Source organism: Polypterus senegalus, chromosome 1 (assembly GCF_016835505.1).
Source record: "Polypterus senegalus isolate Bchr_013 chromosome 1, ASM1683550v1, whole genome shotgun sequence".
In the NCBI taxonomy this organism is placed as follows: Eukaryota; Metazoa; Chordata; class Cladistia; order Polypteriformes; family Polypteridae; genus Polypterus; species Polypterus senegalus.
Window position 1 is genome coordinate 321,566,884 of NC_053154.1, and position 17,773 is coordinate 321,584,656.

The following is a 17,773-nucleotide window of genomic DNA, read 5'->3' on the forward strand; positions in this document are numbered from 1 at the left end:
GAGATGCCTGCATACTCTCACCGCATGAGGCTGGGTATTGTCGTGCACCAGGAGGAACCCAGGACTCACTGCACCATCACAGGGTCTGACAATGGTTCCAAGAATTTCATCTCGATACCTAATGTCAGTCAAGGTGCCGCTGTCTAGCCTGTAGAGGTCTGTGCATCCCTCCACAGATATGCCTCCCCAGATATACCATCACTGATCCACCACCAAAACGGTCATGCTGAACGATGTTACAGGCAGCATAACATTCTCCACGGCTTCTCCAGACCCTTGCACGTCTGTCACATGTGCTCAGGGAGAACCTGCTCTCATCTGTGAAAAGCACAGGGCACAAGTGGTGGACCTGCCAATTCTGGTATTCTATGGCAAATGCCAATCGAGCTCCACGGTACCAGGCAGCTGGAGGTCATTTTGTAGGCTCTGGCAGTGCTCATCCTGTTCCTCCGGTCCTGCTGATGGGTTAAGGACCTTCTACAGCCCTGTCCAGCTTTCTTAGAGTAATTACATGTCTCCCAGGATCTCCACCATACCCTTGAGACTGTGCTGGGTGACACAGCAAACATTCTGGCGATGGCACATATTGATGTGCCATCCTGGAGAAGTTGGACTACCTGTGCCAGCTCTGTAGGGTCCAGGTATCACCACATGCTACCAGTAGTGACACTGACCATAGGCAAATGTAAAACGAGAGAAAAAACAGATGAGGAGGGAAAAATGGCAGTGGCCTCCCTCCACCTAATAAATAATTCCTGTTTTGGGGGTCGTCTCATTGTTGCCCCTCTAGCGCACCTGTTGGTAATTTCATGAACACCAAAGCAGCTGAAACTGATTAACAACTCCCTCTGCTACTTAACTGACCAGATCAATAGCCCAGAAGTTTCACTGACTTGATGCTATACTCGGAGCTCAAAATGCTCCTTTAATTTTTTGAGCAGTATATATTGGTTAATTACAAACAAAGGAGTCCAAGTTGAAGTCAGTAGTATTATAAATTGAGAAGTCAGACTCACTGGTACCATAAATTGAGAAGCCAGAGTCGAAGGTTTTATGTTCCGATTCCACAGCCCTGTGCACAGAGCTGTTAATTTATATTTTTTCTCCACTCTTCAAACTTTATAACAAGCAAAATCAGTTCCTTTTCCCCAATTTTAAGAATAAGTGTTCAGAAAGAAGTGAGGTCTTTGCCAGACATGCTGCTTGGGTTACCATCCTTCATCAGGAATTAGAATCTTGCTTTCAGGATTTTAGGCACCACGAGATATACTTGGTATGTTGTAGTTGATGAAACCACAGATAGCCAAGACCATATAGTTCTCAATACAGTGAGAGATGAGTAAACATTTGGCTGTATGGCAATTGTTTTATGTAGGCAGTTCTAATTGTACATGAAATTATATTTAACCGGTATTAACAGTCTTTCCCATAGAAAAATGTTATTAACGAACAGCATTGGTTGTTAACGGGTTCCCTTTTAAAAACTAACAATTATGTTTCTGGATTTAATAAATGTTGTGCCTCGTGGCACACAAGGTCCACATTTGACTCTTCCTTTATAAATCTGCATCTAAAAAACCTGGGCAGAAGAGCAGGCTTCTCCTCGGATACAAAAAGCCCTTAAAAGTGGGGGTCTCTTTCTTTTTTTCTGTTTAATTCCGGGATTAAGCATCTTACAGATTAGTTTGCTTTTGCTTTGTAATTAATTATTTTAAGATATGCAGTAGGTAAAGCGACAGATGTAATGAAACACATTTCAATCTGTAAATACTTAAGGTTTAAGAATGATTAGAAATAATTTACATAATTACAATTACAGGTACTAAAGACCAGTACTTTATGACATTTTAGCAGTGGTTACAGATAATGTATCATACTGTCTGAAAGCATACCAGGAAGTTTAAAAAGGGGTTATGTCTAACAATATATATTCAGCCTGCTTGTGTCATGTCATCAGTTTGGTCAGAGAGACCTGGCAGCAGTATAAATACTTTAGTGAGGCTGCATCACTAGTGATGTGGGTAAAGTCTGCCTTCTTCAAGAAGCCAGCCAGGAACCCCCAAGGCAGGAAACACCACATGGAATAGCTGGTTTGAATCAGTAGGGTACCTCGCTGAACATATTCACCTCTACATAAAGTTCTTTCTGGCTGAGAACACATCAGCTCAGGTTGTAACAAATATCCGGGACCCTAAAAGTGAAGTTAACCTTCATCTCAGAAGGATGCATCAGACTAGTAACAACTCTTACAATTGGGGGGGCACTCAATGTCCTACTGCAGTCTCATATACAGCATCATGGGTTCCTACCTGATGAATGGAACTCCAAAATGAGCTTCAGTTGTGCTGTTTCATTAAAAGGAATATAAAGTGCCATTCCATTATTGCTTGATTTGGAAAAAAATAACAGTGAAAACGAAAAATCCAAAAAAAAAAAATAATAATAATAAAACAGAATTTGTAAAAAAAATAAAAAAGATTCCACAGGGCCCTAATAATGGCAAGGAAGAGGGGAAGAAAATGAAACATTATAGCTACAGCTTTGAGAGCAGTTTTATCTACTGTATCTGTATGGGGAAACCTATGGATACAAGGGCTGATGGGAGAGAAGATATGGAGGGTTTTGATGCAAAACAGAACTTTGACAATCTCAGAATATCAAGGGAAACATTTGATTACTTATATCAACCTCTGCCCACAAGACCCTTTCATAAAAAAAAAAAAAAACAACATGCATGAGACCCACCATTTGCATCAGTTGGACCGTACTGGTTGCCCACAGTAACCCAAAACTCTTATTAGGTTCAACACCTCACTTTCTTTCCTTTCTCCTATACACCTTGATTTTTCACAAAGAGGTATGGCATACACATTTATAATGTAATGGTGAGGCCTCGTCTGGAGTACTGGGTGCGGTTTTGGTCTCCAGGCTACAAAAATGACATAACAGCACTAGAAAAAGTCCAGAGAAGAGCAGCTAGGCCGAGTCCAGGGCTACAGGGGATGAGTTATGAGGAAAGATTAAAAGAGCTGAGCCTTTACAGTTTAAGAAAAAGGAGATGAAGAGGAGACCTGACTGAAGTGTTTAAAATTTTGAAGGAAATTAGTCCAGTGGATCGAGACGGTGACTTTAAAATGAGTTCATCAAGAACACAGGGACATAGTGGGAAACTATTTAAGGGGAAATTTCACACAAACATTAGGAAGTTTTTCTTCACACAGAGAACCACATACACTTGGAAAATAAGTAGTGTGGAAGACAGTAGAACTTTAGCAACCTTCAAAACTAGAATTGATATTTTACAAATTAAGTGGACAGGACTGGCAAGCTTTGCTGGGCTGAATGGCCTGTCCTTGTCTAGATTGTTGTAATGTTCTAAAACACTGACACTAAATTAGATGTCCAATTCAAAGTGGTCAAACACAGGTCTCTTGTAAGCCATGTATGTCGGTATTGGATTGAGAGTCTATATCTGATTTGAAAAGTACTAATCCCATGTGGTTTTTTTTTTGCAGTTCACACCCATCTTGTAAATAGGAGTGAAAAAAATCTGAATCAAGCTGCAATGAGAACAAAGCCAAAGAGTGTGGGAAGAAGACTGAATTGTTTTCTTTTTTCTTTTTTTCCCCTTTAATCTTCCTAATGAGCAATTTGTAATCTTCAGAGACATACTGTAGGGATAATAAATAATTTATAATTCTCAAACTTCCTCTCAATGGCTTTCCTTTAACCTTTGAACAAATGCTCACTCAGGATTGTGCAACACACTCATCTCAAGTGCCTTTCCAGGTTCAGTATTTATAATACAGATGATTCCACGTCTTTAAACAGGACTCACCAAGGATCACACAAAAGAGTCGACAGGGATCAGTGAACTTATGATATAAAGAGTTCAGAATAAACACCGCCCCAAGGGTCTTTCCAGGATTGCTACAGCACATCTGTTCTCAGGTCTCTGTATATGAGATCTGGCAGTCATGGTCTCATAGACAGTCAGTGGAGAAGACTGAACTCTGCTTCATTTTCTCTTTAATCGTTTTTATCGAGTCTCTAGTAATTTTGGGGGCCACACTGAAATGGTAACAAATCATTCATATTTCCATCACACACCCTTGATTTTGTTTGACCTCTGAAGAAATGTTAACTCAATGAGGCGTAACAAATCCATGAGGCATTAAAAATCACACACACTAACCTAAAAGAGTTGGGTGATCATGTGGCCTAGCCACAAGTGTACACCACCAATCCTTGGGGTTTAGTTGGAAGGCTCTGTATTTTTTTGTTAAGTGATTTTTTTATGCATTTCGCTTGTAAAATTGTGCTCTAAAGTTTCCATAGATTTTTCGATTCATAGAGTTTTATAGAGTAGCCTTACGGCGTGTGGGGGACTTAAGAAAGCAAAAATCCTTAAAACTTAATACTTCAAGCCAAGATGGCCACTGAGTATTGACCAATGTCTTATGATTACAGACACACACATTGTAAAATAATTTATACATGTCATTTTGAACAAAAAACACCAATATTAAGAGATTTAGCCATTTTAAAAGAAGTTCAGCATTTAGGCTTCCTGCTCAACAACCTTTCAACCCAGGACGTGGTTTCCTCTCATGGTAAACTTTTTTTGCCATGGTTGCTTTTGTTTTGTATTTATGTTAGAACTCAGACAAGCAAACAGAAAATGTATCCTCACCTCAATAAACCAGGAATATGTAATAAAATGATTATTTCCATATCCCTTCAGTTTTCACAAATATGTGTCAGAAACATGGCAGGCACAGATTCATTCTTGATAACTGCTTTTGGCTTGAAAAATAGGAGGATTTGATACATTTTTAAGCTTTTCCTCTGTGCCATATTCTCTCCATTGTAAAGCACTAGCATGGGAAAAAATATCTCTCCATTATAAAAAAAAATCTTGAAAGGCAGGAAGGAGACGATACACGATTTTCTCAGAGAGACACTTTCACGCCCCATGAGAAGAGTCTTTGTGTCAAGAGATTTAATCACGCCCAGGGCCGGAATTAAAACAAAGAGTAGATGACAAAGTAGAATGTCGTAAAGAATTTTAAAATGTTGCCGTGGTACACATGCAGAGCAGGTTAGAGATAATGGAAGTACAAAATTTGAAAGTCTCAAAAAAAAAAAAAAAAAAAAAGGATAGTAAAGATCACATTAGCACAAAAATATGGAAATTATTACTCTGTGAAATAATGGAACAGCGAAAAGAGATCGAATATATTGTTCGGAGACTTGTAGATCGTATAATTTGTGTTGCTATCAGGGAAAAAAAAGTAAGAGTTTCTTCTCAATGAAGAGGCATATGTACAAGAACTAAAAGATTTTTTGTTTGGTGAAAGTGAAATCCCGCGAGATAAGTAATTTCTCACACGTGTGAATGCTATTGTCAAACACATTTCTTGTAGAGAGAAAGAAATGATATTCACTCAAGGGCAGTTATACATTGCATTGTCACGGTGTAATAATTCCAAACACGGAATCAAAATTCAATGCGATATTGATGAAAAGGTAAAAGCAAAAAGAGAGTGAATATATGGACATGGGTGATATGACAAAAGTGCGCTGCGCAAGATGCAGATCATGCAGCACGGCAGCAGAAGCAGCAAGCCAGCAGCTAATCGAGCAAAGAGGAGGTAAAAAAAAAATTATAAAAAAAAAAAAACACTATGATTCCCATTGTATTACCGTTTAAGAGGGGATTTCGGAGGAGCGACCGCATGTCCTTGGGGTGCGTTCAGCCTCCCTCTTTACAACACGACCGTCAGAGACGTGAAGAGGCTGGCACATAGTGCAGGCCGGGTTGAGGTTGGTGAGCAAAGAGAGCAGGGGGCAACGCCCCCTAGTGTTTTTAAATTTTGTATAAAGTACTTAACTTTAGAGCACAACTTCCTATGGTAAAGACGTCAATATTTTGTGCAAAATAACTCCAACAAGAAAAATACTAAACTTATTCTTTAAGGGAAAACAGACAGGGATGCGCTAAAACAAAACGACCACCTGCCTAATATGTTGTTGCTCTTCTATGTGCCAACCTGCCGAGATGTGGACTCTTCAAGACATCTGAAGGTATCCTGTGGAATCAGGCACCTGATCCTCTAAACCCCTTCATGATGGTGGAGGCACCACAGATTGGACTTATTGTTCCAATACATCACACAAATTCTTGGTTGGATTGAAATCTGGGAAATTCGGAGGCGCAGTGTGTGGTAAAGGTGTTGGTAGAAAAAACAACAATAATTTATTATGGTCTTTAACAGGCCCTGCTTTTTGATAGTCACCCTAGTCTTAACTCCCTAAGCAGACAAAAAAAAAAAAAAACTCTGGGGTTTGGGAGAACCTTGATGGGAAAAAAATGGAAGAAATCTTGGGAAAGACTGAGCAATGAGTGTCAAAAACTGGGGTACCGTATATACTCGCGTATAAGCCGGGTCTTGAAACCCGAAAAATTGATCATAAAATCAGACCCGGACTTATACGCCTGTTCAAAAATACAACACTTAATTTGTTTTTGTTTTTTGATTACATCTTCTTGCCTCCTACAATCTCACACCAGTTTCTCAGACTCATTGAATTTTGTTGCAGCAGCGTAGTTACCAATTTCTTTCGCCACTTCAACGACTTTTAATTTAAAACCAGCTTCATATTTTCTTCTGATCGAACACTCCATCGTAGATAAGAGATGTTCTTACAATAAAGGTGTATGATTGTGTGAGATACAAAAAACACAAAAGAGTGCAAACGTCACTTCGGAATAGTTTGGGTATTACCGTGTGGTCAATACAATACATAGAAAAAAAAGTCTGCGTGCTCCGTGGTTACTCTCTCAGGTGGGCATTAGCATATCGTAATCTCTTGGACCAATAGCGTGAGTTTTCTGCATTCGACTTATATGACCGACATTATAAAATACCAGAAATTATATGGTACAATCAAGCCCGACTTATACGGGGGAGAACTTAAACACGAGAATATACAGTAAATACAACACACAAAACTGAGCACAAGCAATCCTCTTCATACAGCCCGATGGCCAATCTACTATCATGGCCAACTCAAAAATACAATACAACAGTACAAGCTACTAGGCAGAATGCAAGGATAGATGACACCACTACCTAAATACAGAACTATCACATACAAGGATACAGATTTGTTCAAATACATCAAAAACAAAAGTAGCAACTGATTAAAACCTAATCGAATGTATGGTTTGTTGGAAATGGCTGCGTAAAAGATGCAGTGGTGTGAAGGGCAGCCTGCAGATGCCAAGTGCAAATATGTGCGAGAAGGTTGCAGAAGGCTGCTGGAGGAGTATAAATTTACATACAGGCAACAGAGTTGTTTTGAAAAAGGATGGGAAGTTATACTACTTAAGCCAGCATCATATTACACCACTTCTAGTTGGAGGTGACAACAAACAAAATGACTGCAGTGCCTAGACCATGAGGGTGTCAGATTACACAAGCAGATCTCACAGAGGATGACAAATTACATGACTGCTGACAGTTTTTCAGAAGAGTTTCAAATTTCCTAAATATTGCGAACACACCGCATGCTGACAGCCAATTAAATACCGTCTGACAATGCCAGCTCCGCCATGAAGGTGTTCCAAGCAGAGGTGGCCCTAGGGTTGTGCGGGGCCGAGCGCAGACCAACCCCAAAATAAATGGGAATACTTCAAAGCGGGTGTATACCCACTGTTATGTGTGTGAGTGTGTGTGTGTGTGTATATACATCCTACATCCTTTATTCCTTGTACCTGCATTATATACATTAGACTTCCAGGTGAGCGTTCATCGATTGTCAGGTCTCATAGCCCACTCCTATGTCTTAAGACAAAAATTAAGTCTTAAGTCAGAGACCATTCTTGCCAAGTAACTGGGGTATGTTGGACCACATGACTGGCATTTAGTGTGCCACTAAAGTCAATGATTATGGAAGTTAGGTCGGTGACTAAAAATCATTGGAAGACCTCACATAGTGAGAGAGGGGCTTTAGTTGTCATGTTGAGTGCTGACGGAGGTGCGGACACAGCAGTAGCAGTGAGGGCGAGAGGTGCAGGAGAGAAATTCTGGAAGCTGTGCCTCATTATGACATCTAAAAAACTCTCTCTCTGTCTCGCCTTGAAGGGTTTAGTTTATTCAAAGATTTATAGTTATATATACAAGTACAATGAAATACTTATTTGTGTACGCCCACGGAGATAATGAACATGAAACGGCAACAAGCATAAACACAATTAAATAATGAAGTGCTAGTGGCAGGTGAAACTGATTGTTCGTGAGTCTTATCGCAGTTGGGTAGTAACTGTTCACAAACCTGGAAATCTGCATCTGGATGGACTTCCCAGAGTGAAGGCTGGTGAAAAGTGTCAACGCAAGGTGGCTGGTGTCCCACCTGATACCATGAAAGGTGTGTGAGGAATACTCTACTCTGGGAGTGTTACAGCCTGTGAACAAGCAACAAGAAGCATCGACAAAAAGAATATAGAGGAGAATCATCCGGTGGATGTGCGCAGTGTCACAGGGTGAGAAGAAGATGAATGTCAAGTTAAGAGGAAGACTTGATGAGGAAGCAAAATAAGGAGAAATAAACTGAGGTAGCACCAGCATGTGGAGCATTAATGCAGTGGAAGACTGGGTGAAAGGGTGTGTCAAGATGGAGGTGGAGGGGTTGAGGCCAAGAGGGAAGCCAAAAGAAGACATGGTCGGAGGGGACGTCAGATGATATGAAAAGAAATGAGTCTCATCCCAAAGAATGTCTAGAGAAGGGAGAAAAAAGTTGGTGGGGGGAGCAATTGGGTAACTCGAGTAAACCCAGAAAATGGCCATTTGACTGTTGAGGATATCGGCATCTTTATTCTACATATATGTGAAAGGACGGGTGTGTACGTGAGCATGTACCCAGGATGGACAAGCACTGTTAATACTACATTCATGTACTGTACTTTTACAATGTTCAGAGCTACCATTTGTGACTTCACGCTTTGGCACTTCCATTTTCTTCATGTGAATTTCCAATTGCAGTTTTAGGTGAAATAGCTGATTGATCTTAACTAACCACAAACTAAAAATAATCTTGATTTATTTTTTGTATTGCATCGCTTCAAATGCAACATGCCCATCAAATATCATTTCAGGCTGAGCATCTTCTTCTTCTTCTTTCGGCTGCTCCCATTAGGGGTCACCACAGCAGATCATCTTCCTCTCTCAACACATCCATAAACCTTCTCTTAGGCCTTCCTCTTTTCCTTTATCCTGGCAGCGCTAACGTTATAATCCTTCTCCCAATATACCCAGCATCTCTCCTCTGCACATGTCCAAACCAATGCAATCTCGCCTCTCTGACTTTGTCTCCCAACCATCCAACCTGAGCTGACCCTCTAATGTCCTCAGTTCTAATCCTGTCCATTAACATAATACACAATGCAAATCTTAGCATCTTTAACTCTGCCACCTCCAGCTCAGTCACCTGCTTTTTGGTCAGTGCCTCCGTTTCCATCCCATATAACATAGCTGGTCTCACTACCATCCTGTAGACCTTCCCTTTCACTCTTGCTGATACCCGTCTGTCACAAATCACTGCTGACACTCTTCTCCACCCATTCCACCCTACCTGCATTCTCTTTTTCACCTCTCTTCCACAATCCCCATTATTCTGTATTGTTGATCCCAAATATTTAAACTCATACACCTTCACCAAGTCTACTCCTTGCATCCTCACCATTTCACTGGCCTCCCTCTCATTTACACACATGTAAATGAGTGTATTCTGAGTGTATAGTGTCTTGTTCCTACTGACTTTCATTCCTCTCCTCTCTATAGCATATCTCCACCTCTACAGGGTCTCCTCAACCTGCTCCCTACTATCGCTACAGATCACAATGTCATCACCAAACATCATAATCCACGGGGACTCTTATCTAATCTCGTCTGTCAACCTGTCCATCACCACTGCAAATAAAAAAGGCCTCAGAGCGAATCCCTGATGTAATCCCACCTCCACCTTGAATGCATCCGTCACTCCTACTGCAGACCTCATCATGGTCACACTTCCCTCATACATATCCTGTACAACTCTTATGTACTTCTCTGCCACTCCCAACTTCCTCATACAATACCACAGCTCATCTCGAGGCACCCTGTCATATGCCTTCCCCAGGTCCACAACGATGTAATGCAACTCCTTCTGGCCTTCTCTAAACTTCTCCACCAACAGCCTCAGAGCAAACATCGCAACTGTGGTGCTCTTTTTTGGCATGAAACCATACTGCTGCTCACTAATCATCACCTCACTTCTTAACCGAGCTTCCACTACTCTTTACCATAAGTTCATGCTGTGGCTCATCTATTTTATCCCCCTGTAGTTACTGCAGTCCTGCACATCCCCTTTAGTCTTAAATATCGGCACCAGTACACTTCTTCTCCACTCCTCAGGCATCCTCTCACTTTCCAAGATTCATCAGCCTTTCAAAGTTCTCTTTCCATCTGCTCAACACACTCTCCTTACTTGTATGTTTCCATCTTTATCCTTTATCACCCTAACCTGCTGCACATCTTTCCCAGCTCGGTCCCTCACTCTCGCCCACTGGTCCTCTTCGTCACCTCTCTCTTCACCTTGTGCCTTATCTCCTTGTACTCTTGTCTACTTAAAGCATCTCTCTGACTATGCCACTTCTTCTTTGCCATCCTCTTCCTCTGTATACTATCCTGTACTTCCCCATTCCACCACCAGGTTTCCTTTTCCTCCTTCCTCTGTCCAGATGTCACGCCAAGCACCCTTCTTGCTGTCACCCTTACATCTGCTGTAGTTTCCCAACTCTCTGGTAATTCTTCACCACCACCCAGTGCCTGTCTCACCTTCTCCCTAAACTCAACCTTGCAGTATTCACCACAACCATGTCCATCCTTTAGGCAAAATCCACTGTCCTCTGACCTTCTTCATTCCTCTCCTTGACACCATACCTACCCATCACCTCCTCATCTCCTCTGTTCCCTTCACCAACATGACCCTTGGGTACACTGTTCATCACTTCATACAACTCACTCCAGAAATCTTCTTTCTCATCCATTGCATACCAAATTTGTGGGGCATATGCACTAACAACATTCATCATCACTCCTCCAATTTCCAGCTTCATAATCATTACTCTGCCCGAAACTCTTTTCACCTCCAAAACACTCTTGACATACTGTTTCTTCAGAATAACCCCTACACCATTTCTCCTCCTATCCACACTATGATAGAACAATTTGAATCCACCTCTGATCCACCTGGCCTTACTCCCCTTCCATTTAGTCTCTTACACACACAATATATCAACCTTCCTTCTCTCTATCATATCAGCTAACTCTCTCCACTTACCAGTCATGCTGCCAACATTCAAAGTTCTTACCCTCAGTTCAACTCTCTTTACCTTCCTCCTCTCCTTCTGCTTCCGGGCACATCTTCCCCCCCTTCTTCTCTTTCTAATTATTCTTCTTCGGCCAAAAGTAGCACAATTTCCGCCAGCACCCTGTTAGCTAACAGAACTGGTGGAGGTTGTTGTTAACCCAGGGCTCGACCAATTTGGTATGGAAATTTGTATTGTTGTCTGCATATTGATTTAGCAAACTTTTACACCAGATGCCCTTCCTGACATAACCCTCCTCATTTATCCGGGCTTGGGACCGGCACAAAGAAACAAAATATAATTTCTGACTAAGCATATTTTTTTCATTTTAATTTATTGAAATAAAGTGAGAGGTCAGGTTTTGAAGAGGTGCCGCTGGCGGCATGGGGAGGGGTTTGGAAGAGAACAAAACCTAGCTTCATAGCTCTGATGGTATGAATTAGGGCTATGCAGACAAAGGTTTTTCCTGTTCCTGCAGGACCATCTAAGAACAAGTATGTTTGTTGCGGATGGGAATCGCTGTATGCAGCGTGTAAACATGTGTTTGGTGAGGTGTTGGGGGCGGGCACATGAGCAGGCAGTGCGCATGCCTCGAGAACGAGGGTGGACACGGGAGGAGGGTTAGAGTTGGCGGGTGGGGCTCTGTCGTGCGTATCCCATGGTCGGGCAACTTAGTCAATTATATATCCCAAATGTGTTGGGAGGATCTGGTAGGAACGTCTGGCAGAGTCCCCTGTCAGAAGTAGCTTCAACTCCCACCTCTGGCAGAACTTTGACCACAGCCCGAGGGAGGTGGGGGACATTGAGTCTGAATGGGCCATGTTTCGTGCCTCTATTGTTGAGGCGGCTGAACAGGAGTTGTTGCCATAAGGTAGTCGGTGCCTGTTGTGGCGGCAATCCGTGAATCCGTTGGTGGACAGCTGCAGTGAGGGATGCTGCCAAGCTGAAGAAGGAGTCCTGCAAGACCTTTTTGTCCTGTGGGACTCTGGAGGCAGCTGATGGGTACCAGCAGGCCAAGCAGAATGTGGCTTCGGTGGTTGCCAAAGCAAAAACTCGGGTGGGAATAGTCTGGGGAGGACTTTTGGACGGCATCGAGGAGATTCTGGTCCACTATCCGACATCTCAGGAGGGGGAAGTGGTGCAGCATCAACACTGTATATGGCGGGGATGGTGCGCTGCTGACCTCGGCTGGGGACATTGTGAGTCAGTGGGGGAGTACTTCGAAGACCTCCTCAATCCCACTAACATGCCTTCCAATGAGGAAGCAGAGGCTGGGGACTCGGTGGTGGGCTCCCCCATCTCTGGGACTGAGGTCACCGAGGTGGTCAAAAAACTCCTTGGTGGCAGGGCCCCGGGGGTGGATGAGATACGCCCAGAGTTCCTCAAGGTTCTGGATGTGGTAGGACTGTCTTGGTTGACATGCCTCTGCAATATCACATGGACATCAGGGACAGTGCCTCTGGATTGGCAGACCGGGGTGGTGGCCCCCCCTTTAAGAAGGGGGACCGGACGGTGTGTTCCAACTATACAGGGATCACACTCCTCAGCCTCCCTGAAAAAGTGTATTCGGGGGTCCTGGAGAGGAGGGTCCGTTGGATAGTCGAACCTCAGATTCAGGAGGAACAGTGTGGTTTTCATCCTGGTCGCGGAACAGTGGACCAGCTCTACACAATTTGCAGGATCCTGGAGGGTGCATGGGAGTTTGCCCAACTAGTCTATATGTGATTTGTGGATTTGGAAAAGGCGTTCGACCATGTCCCTCGGGGATTCCTGTGGCGGGTACTCCGAGAGTATGGGGTACCCGACACCCTGATAAGGGCTGTTCAGTCCCTGTACAATCGGTGTCAGAGCTTGGTCCGCATTGCCGGCAGTAAGTCGAACCCGTTTCCAGTGAGAGTTGGACTCCACCAGAGCTGCCCTTTGTCACCGATTCTGTTCATAATTTTTATGGACAGAATTTCTAGGCGCAGCCAGGGTGTTGAAAGGGTCCAGTTTGGTGGACTCAGGATTGGATTGCCACTCACAAATATGTAACATTCAATCATTTTCCTTAATAAATAAATGATATAATATTTTTGTCTCATTTCTTTAACTGGTTTCTCTTTATCTACTTTTAGGACTTGAGTGAAAATCTGATGACGTTTTACGTCATATTGATGCAGAAATATAGAAAATTCTAAAGGGTTCACAAACTTTAAGCACAACTGTATGTAATCAGGATGCTGCAGAATTTCATTTACTGGCACAGCAGCCTCCCACCTGAGGCTTTGAGACCCTGTCACCTGCATTCAACACTCTCTGGTCAGGCTCACCATTACAGTGTCCTCTTTCTGCATCCTGAGTGTTAGTGCAAGGCATCAGCATCTGAGTGCTTACCAACTATCACATGGCACAGGACACGACTGCTGTTACAACCATATGAAAAAGAGAGGGTTCAGCCATTTACCTAACCAACAAGCCAGTCACCACATATGCCACCATCATATCTGTTACAGCTACACTGCCTCAAAATAAATGACCCAGGCTACCGAGACAAGACGTTGATCAGCCTCATCTTGGCATCACAAATGACATGCGCATTAATGGAATGTCACAAAAACACACAAAAAAAAAAAAAACAGCTTCACTCTTGCTAGATGACCTTATGCAATGAATGCAGTAAAGAGCTCTGATCACTTAAGGAAAACTGGACACTGCTATAATTTGCTTTTTTTGTTGATAGAAACACATTTTACATATGCACACCCACACAATAGGAAACCTGGATGTAGCACCTTGCCAATCAGTTAATGGCCTCCGGTAAAGCAGATATGACAGTGATACTGATGTGTCGGCCATTTCCCTGAGAAGTGACAACAGGTAGTCAATATAAGCTGACAACAAACCCAAACTTCAGTGTAAAATCATAGCTTTGTCCCTCTTTAAAGGGAACTAAAATACACCATGTAAATCATTAGAACCCCTGGAGGGATGTGTGCAATTTTGGTCTTAATATTACCAAAATAAAAAGATAAAGCATCACTACAGCAAGTCCAGAGTGAGAGATTTGAGCTATGTAGAAAGATTAAATGGAGTTGAACCTTTTCAGTCTACATAAAAGGAGATTAAGAGGTGACCTGACTGAAGTGTTTAAAATTATGAAGGGAATTAGTCCAGTGGATCGAGACAGTGACTCTACAATAAATTCTTCAACAAGAACACAGTTAAAAACATAAGCGCAGATTTCACACAAATGTTTTTCTTTGCACAAAGTCTACCATGTCACTCACCATTTTGTTTTTTTGTTGGTGGCACCATTTTGATAATCAGTTACCGGGGGCATGTCCTCAAAACTTTTGCTTGTGACATCTTGGAAGAGATTCTGCTGTTGTATTCAAATGGCATCCAAGATTCTGGATAGTTCTTTCAAAGCAAACTTTAGTTGGCAAATTATTGATCCGTTTCTTTTGAGTTTTTGATTTTTGGCTGTTTGTATTTCGCACTTTTGTTAAATGTTTCGGTTTGCACAATAAAAATTTGTCCTACCGGTTTTATTATGATCTCTGATATTTTTATGTTTTTGTGCTCATTCCAATGAAATAGTTATATATTTGCTATTGGGTTTTGAAACACAGAGTATCTGAATCCGAGGTCAGTTTCTGTATTTTTTGCTTCCTAACAAAACTGAATTTTTCTTTATGTTTTACTAGGATGTAATTTTGCTTTTGCCACAGGCACCGAGCATTGAGCTGGCTGTTTGCTAGGAAACCAGTCCCGGAAATTGCTAGTGATGTGTCAAATATGGGAAGGTATAAAAGTTCAGTCCTAATGTGGTGGAGAGTAGGAATTTAGGGTCCTTCATATGTGTACTTAATGTTACTTTAGACAATCTAAGTGAATAGGATGTATGAGTTTGTTGGGCTAAATGGCCTGTTCTTGGCACAACTCTTCTAATTTTCTAAAGGGCATGCATATGAAGTTTTCCACAGGAAAGCCCATATTTCCCATCTGTCTCACTACATGCACATATTTCCTTCTGTATGGCCAATGCTGCCAGTATAAGCTGCAACAACCATAGAGACAGAGCTCAATTAAATAGGTTGGAGACTGTTGTGTCACATTTGTGAATGTGTAGGCTACTGCAATATGACCTTGTCTATGGGATGTGGGCTACATAAAAAATTAATTTGTCTCTTTGTTGATCCATATTCCATTTTCAGCCAGACAATTTCCTTCTGAAAGGTTCCTATAAAGCAGTTAATTGCTGATGAGCGGATTCCAGTATGAACAACAATCTATTCATTTGAATCTGTCACTCACACCAGTGTCCACTTGTCACAAGTGTCCAGCGTTTTTGAAAAAACATTACCAGAAATAAGCTAAGCAAAGTCAACACAGCCCTGTGATTTCAAAAGCAACACAAATCTGCACTCTGTGACAGTAACCCAAGGTTCGCCTTTCTAGGATCTATTTAAAACTATGAAATAGGAAATAAGAGGCTGAAATGGCTATTAAATTTGCAGTAAATAAAAAAATAAAACAAATAAACAGTCTTGAACCACTGCAGCCCTGGCTACTCAAGCAAAATAACTGAACAAATATCTTCTAAATTCCTCTTATCCTCTGCATTCCTGCACAGAACCAACCCCCACAGGGTTATTATCAATAGCAAGGCTATCTTAGTGGCAAATGCAATATCATGAAGGCAGAAAACAATCTTAAAAAGATTTTTCTTAGATACCCTAACATCATAAAGGAAAAACAGAAAGATAACACAATTATTAATGTTGGACACAGTCTACTGGGAAGACACCGGATGGTTGAGCCAGCACATACTGGAAGGATTATATCTTACAGCTGCCTTGGGAATTCCTCAGGAAGAGCTAAATGACAAATTGATGTCTGCCACAGCTCAGCCTACCGCCATTGTGACCCTGACCAGGAAAAGTAAATTTAGAGAAATAATCAATGGGAGATCATGGTACACACATAAAGATTAACTTCAGAGAAATCATAACAGCATTTATGGGTACAATAACCAAAAAACGCTGGAAGGTCCATCTATCATTTAGGTTAAGTATCAGGCGCTGATCTGAGAGAAATGTTTTACCTTTCACTGGCTGTGCTTTACATGTTGAGCCAACAGAGCATGCATACCTATAACCAGTTTAACTGCTCTTTAAAATGGGGGCGGGATGACAGGCCAGGTGAGACAGGTGACATCCAACAGTCACAAGCAGTGCTTTTAGCAATCAATTATCACTGAAACCACCGCCCCTCACTGTGCACTTCAACACAACCCTCCGATCAATTCTAAAGGTTGACCGGGCTGCACGGTCCAAATCACATTAAAGGTAAGGTAACAGGTTTCAGCGAGACACCCAGCAGGCACATGAGAAAGCCTTTCCCTTCTGACGACATTCAACGGGGCTCTTACCTGATTTTATAATTTGGCAAGGTATGCTTCCTCTTGATCACTCTCTTGAGTTGGTTAACGATGATCGATGTAAGCTGGGGTAAGGGCCTCCCTTCAAACTGAGACTTCACCTCGAAATCGATCAGCGGGTCCTCAAGAAAGCTGAACGACCAGTGGGTGAAGGGCTGCCTCGTGAACTGCAACCTCAAGCGTCCAGCCACCCGAGTCATCTTGACGAATAGGTAGGCGGATTTGCCAAACACTAGATCCACGTCGATGGCCAGATGGAAGCCCCCTTTGTATTCCAAGTCCACCTCAAAGTTGAGTTCGTCGGGCATCCCGTCCTCGTCGCAAGCCGCCGGCCCCAGGAGCTTGACACTCTTGAACACGGGCAGCGAGTTGCCCAGAGAGATGTCTCGTAGGCTAAGTCCTTCAAGAAGTCGTCCAGCCGTCTTAGTCTGAAGCAGCTCCTCGAACTCCACTTTGATCTTCTTGGTCACCCAATGTCGAACCAGAGGGGTATCCCGCAGCTCTCGGAAAAGAAACAGAAAAATTGCGTTGAGGAAATTGCAAGTCTCCACCTTGAATGAGCCCTGTGGTAGCTCACTGCCGGGATCCTGCGGTTGTTGCCTGGCTGGCGACACCGTGCCATCTTGCAGGGTTGGCGACTGGCCGGAGTCACAGTGCTTTCCGCTGAGGTAATCCTTGAGCGCCGGCTCGGGCACCGCTTTCACATATTGCAAGGTCCTACCGACGGGTTCGGGGTTCCGCCGGTACAAGAGTATCAATTCCAGAAATACAGTCACAAGCGCCCCCGCCAGCGCCGACACGAGCACGAGATATATCATCGCTCGGCAGCCCGCCTGCCAGGCAACCTCACAACACCTCCATGTCGCGCTAACAATAGCAACTTTCACCTGCTGACTCTCAAAGCTGCAGTGTGTTCTGCGGCTTCCTTGGGAATG

General features: G+C 42.7%; 1 protein-coding gene across 1 annotated transcript in view; it reads right to left on the reverse strand.

Annotated features, from left to right (window-relative positions):
- The window catches only part of pdzd8 (PDZ domain containing 8), a 277,412-nt gene extending 259,639 nt beyond the window's left edge, over positions 1–17,773 (reverse strand). Inside the window, exon 1 of the mRNA XM_039737116.1 lies at positions 16,830–17,773. Coding sequence (XP_039593050.1) covers positions 16,830–17,656 — 827 coding nt within the window. The 5' untranslated portion in view covers positions 17,657–17,773. The remainder of the gene's footprint in view (positions 1–16,829) is intronic.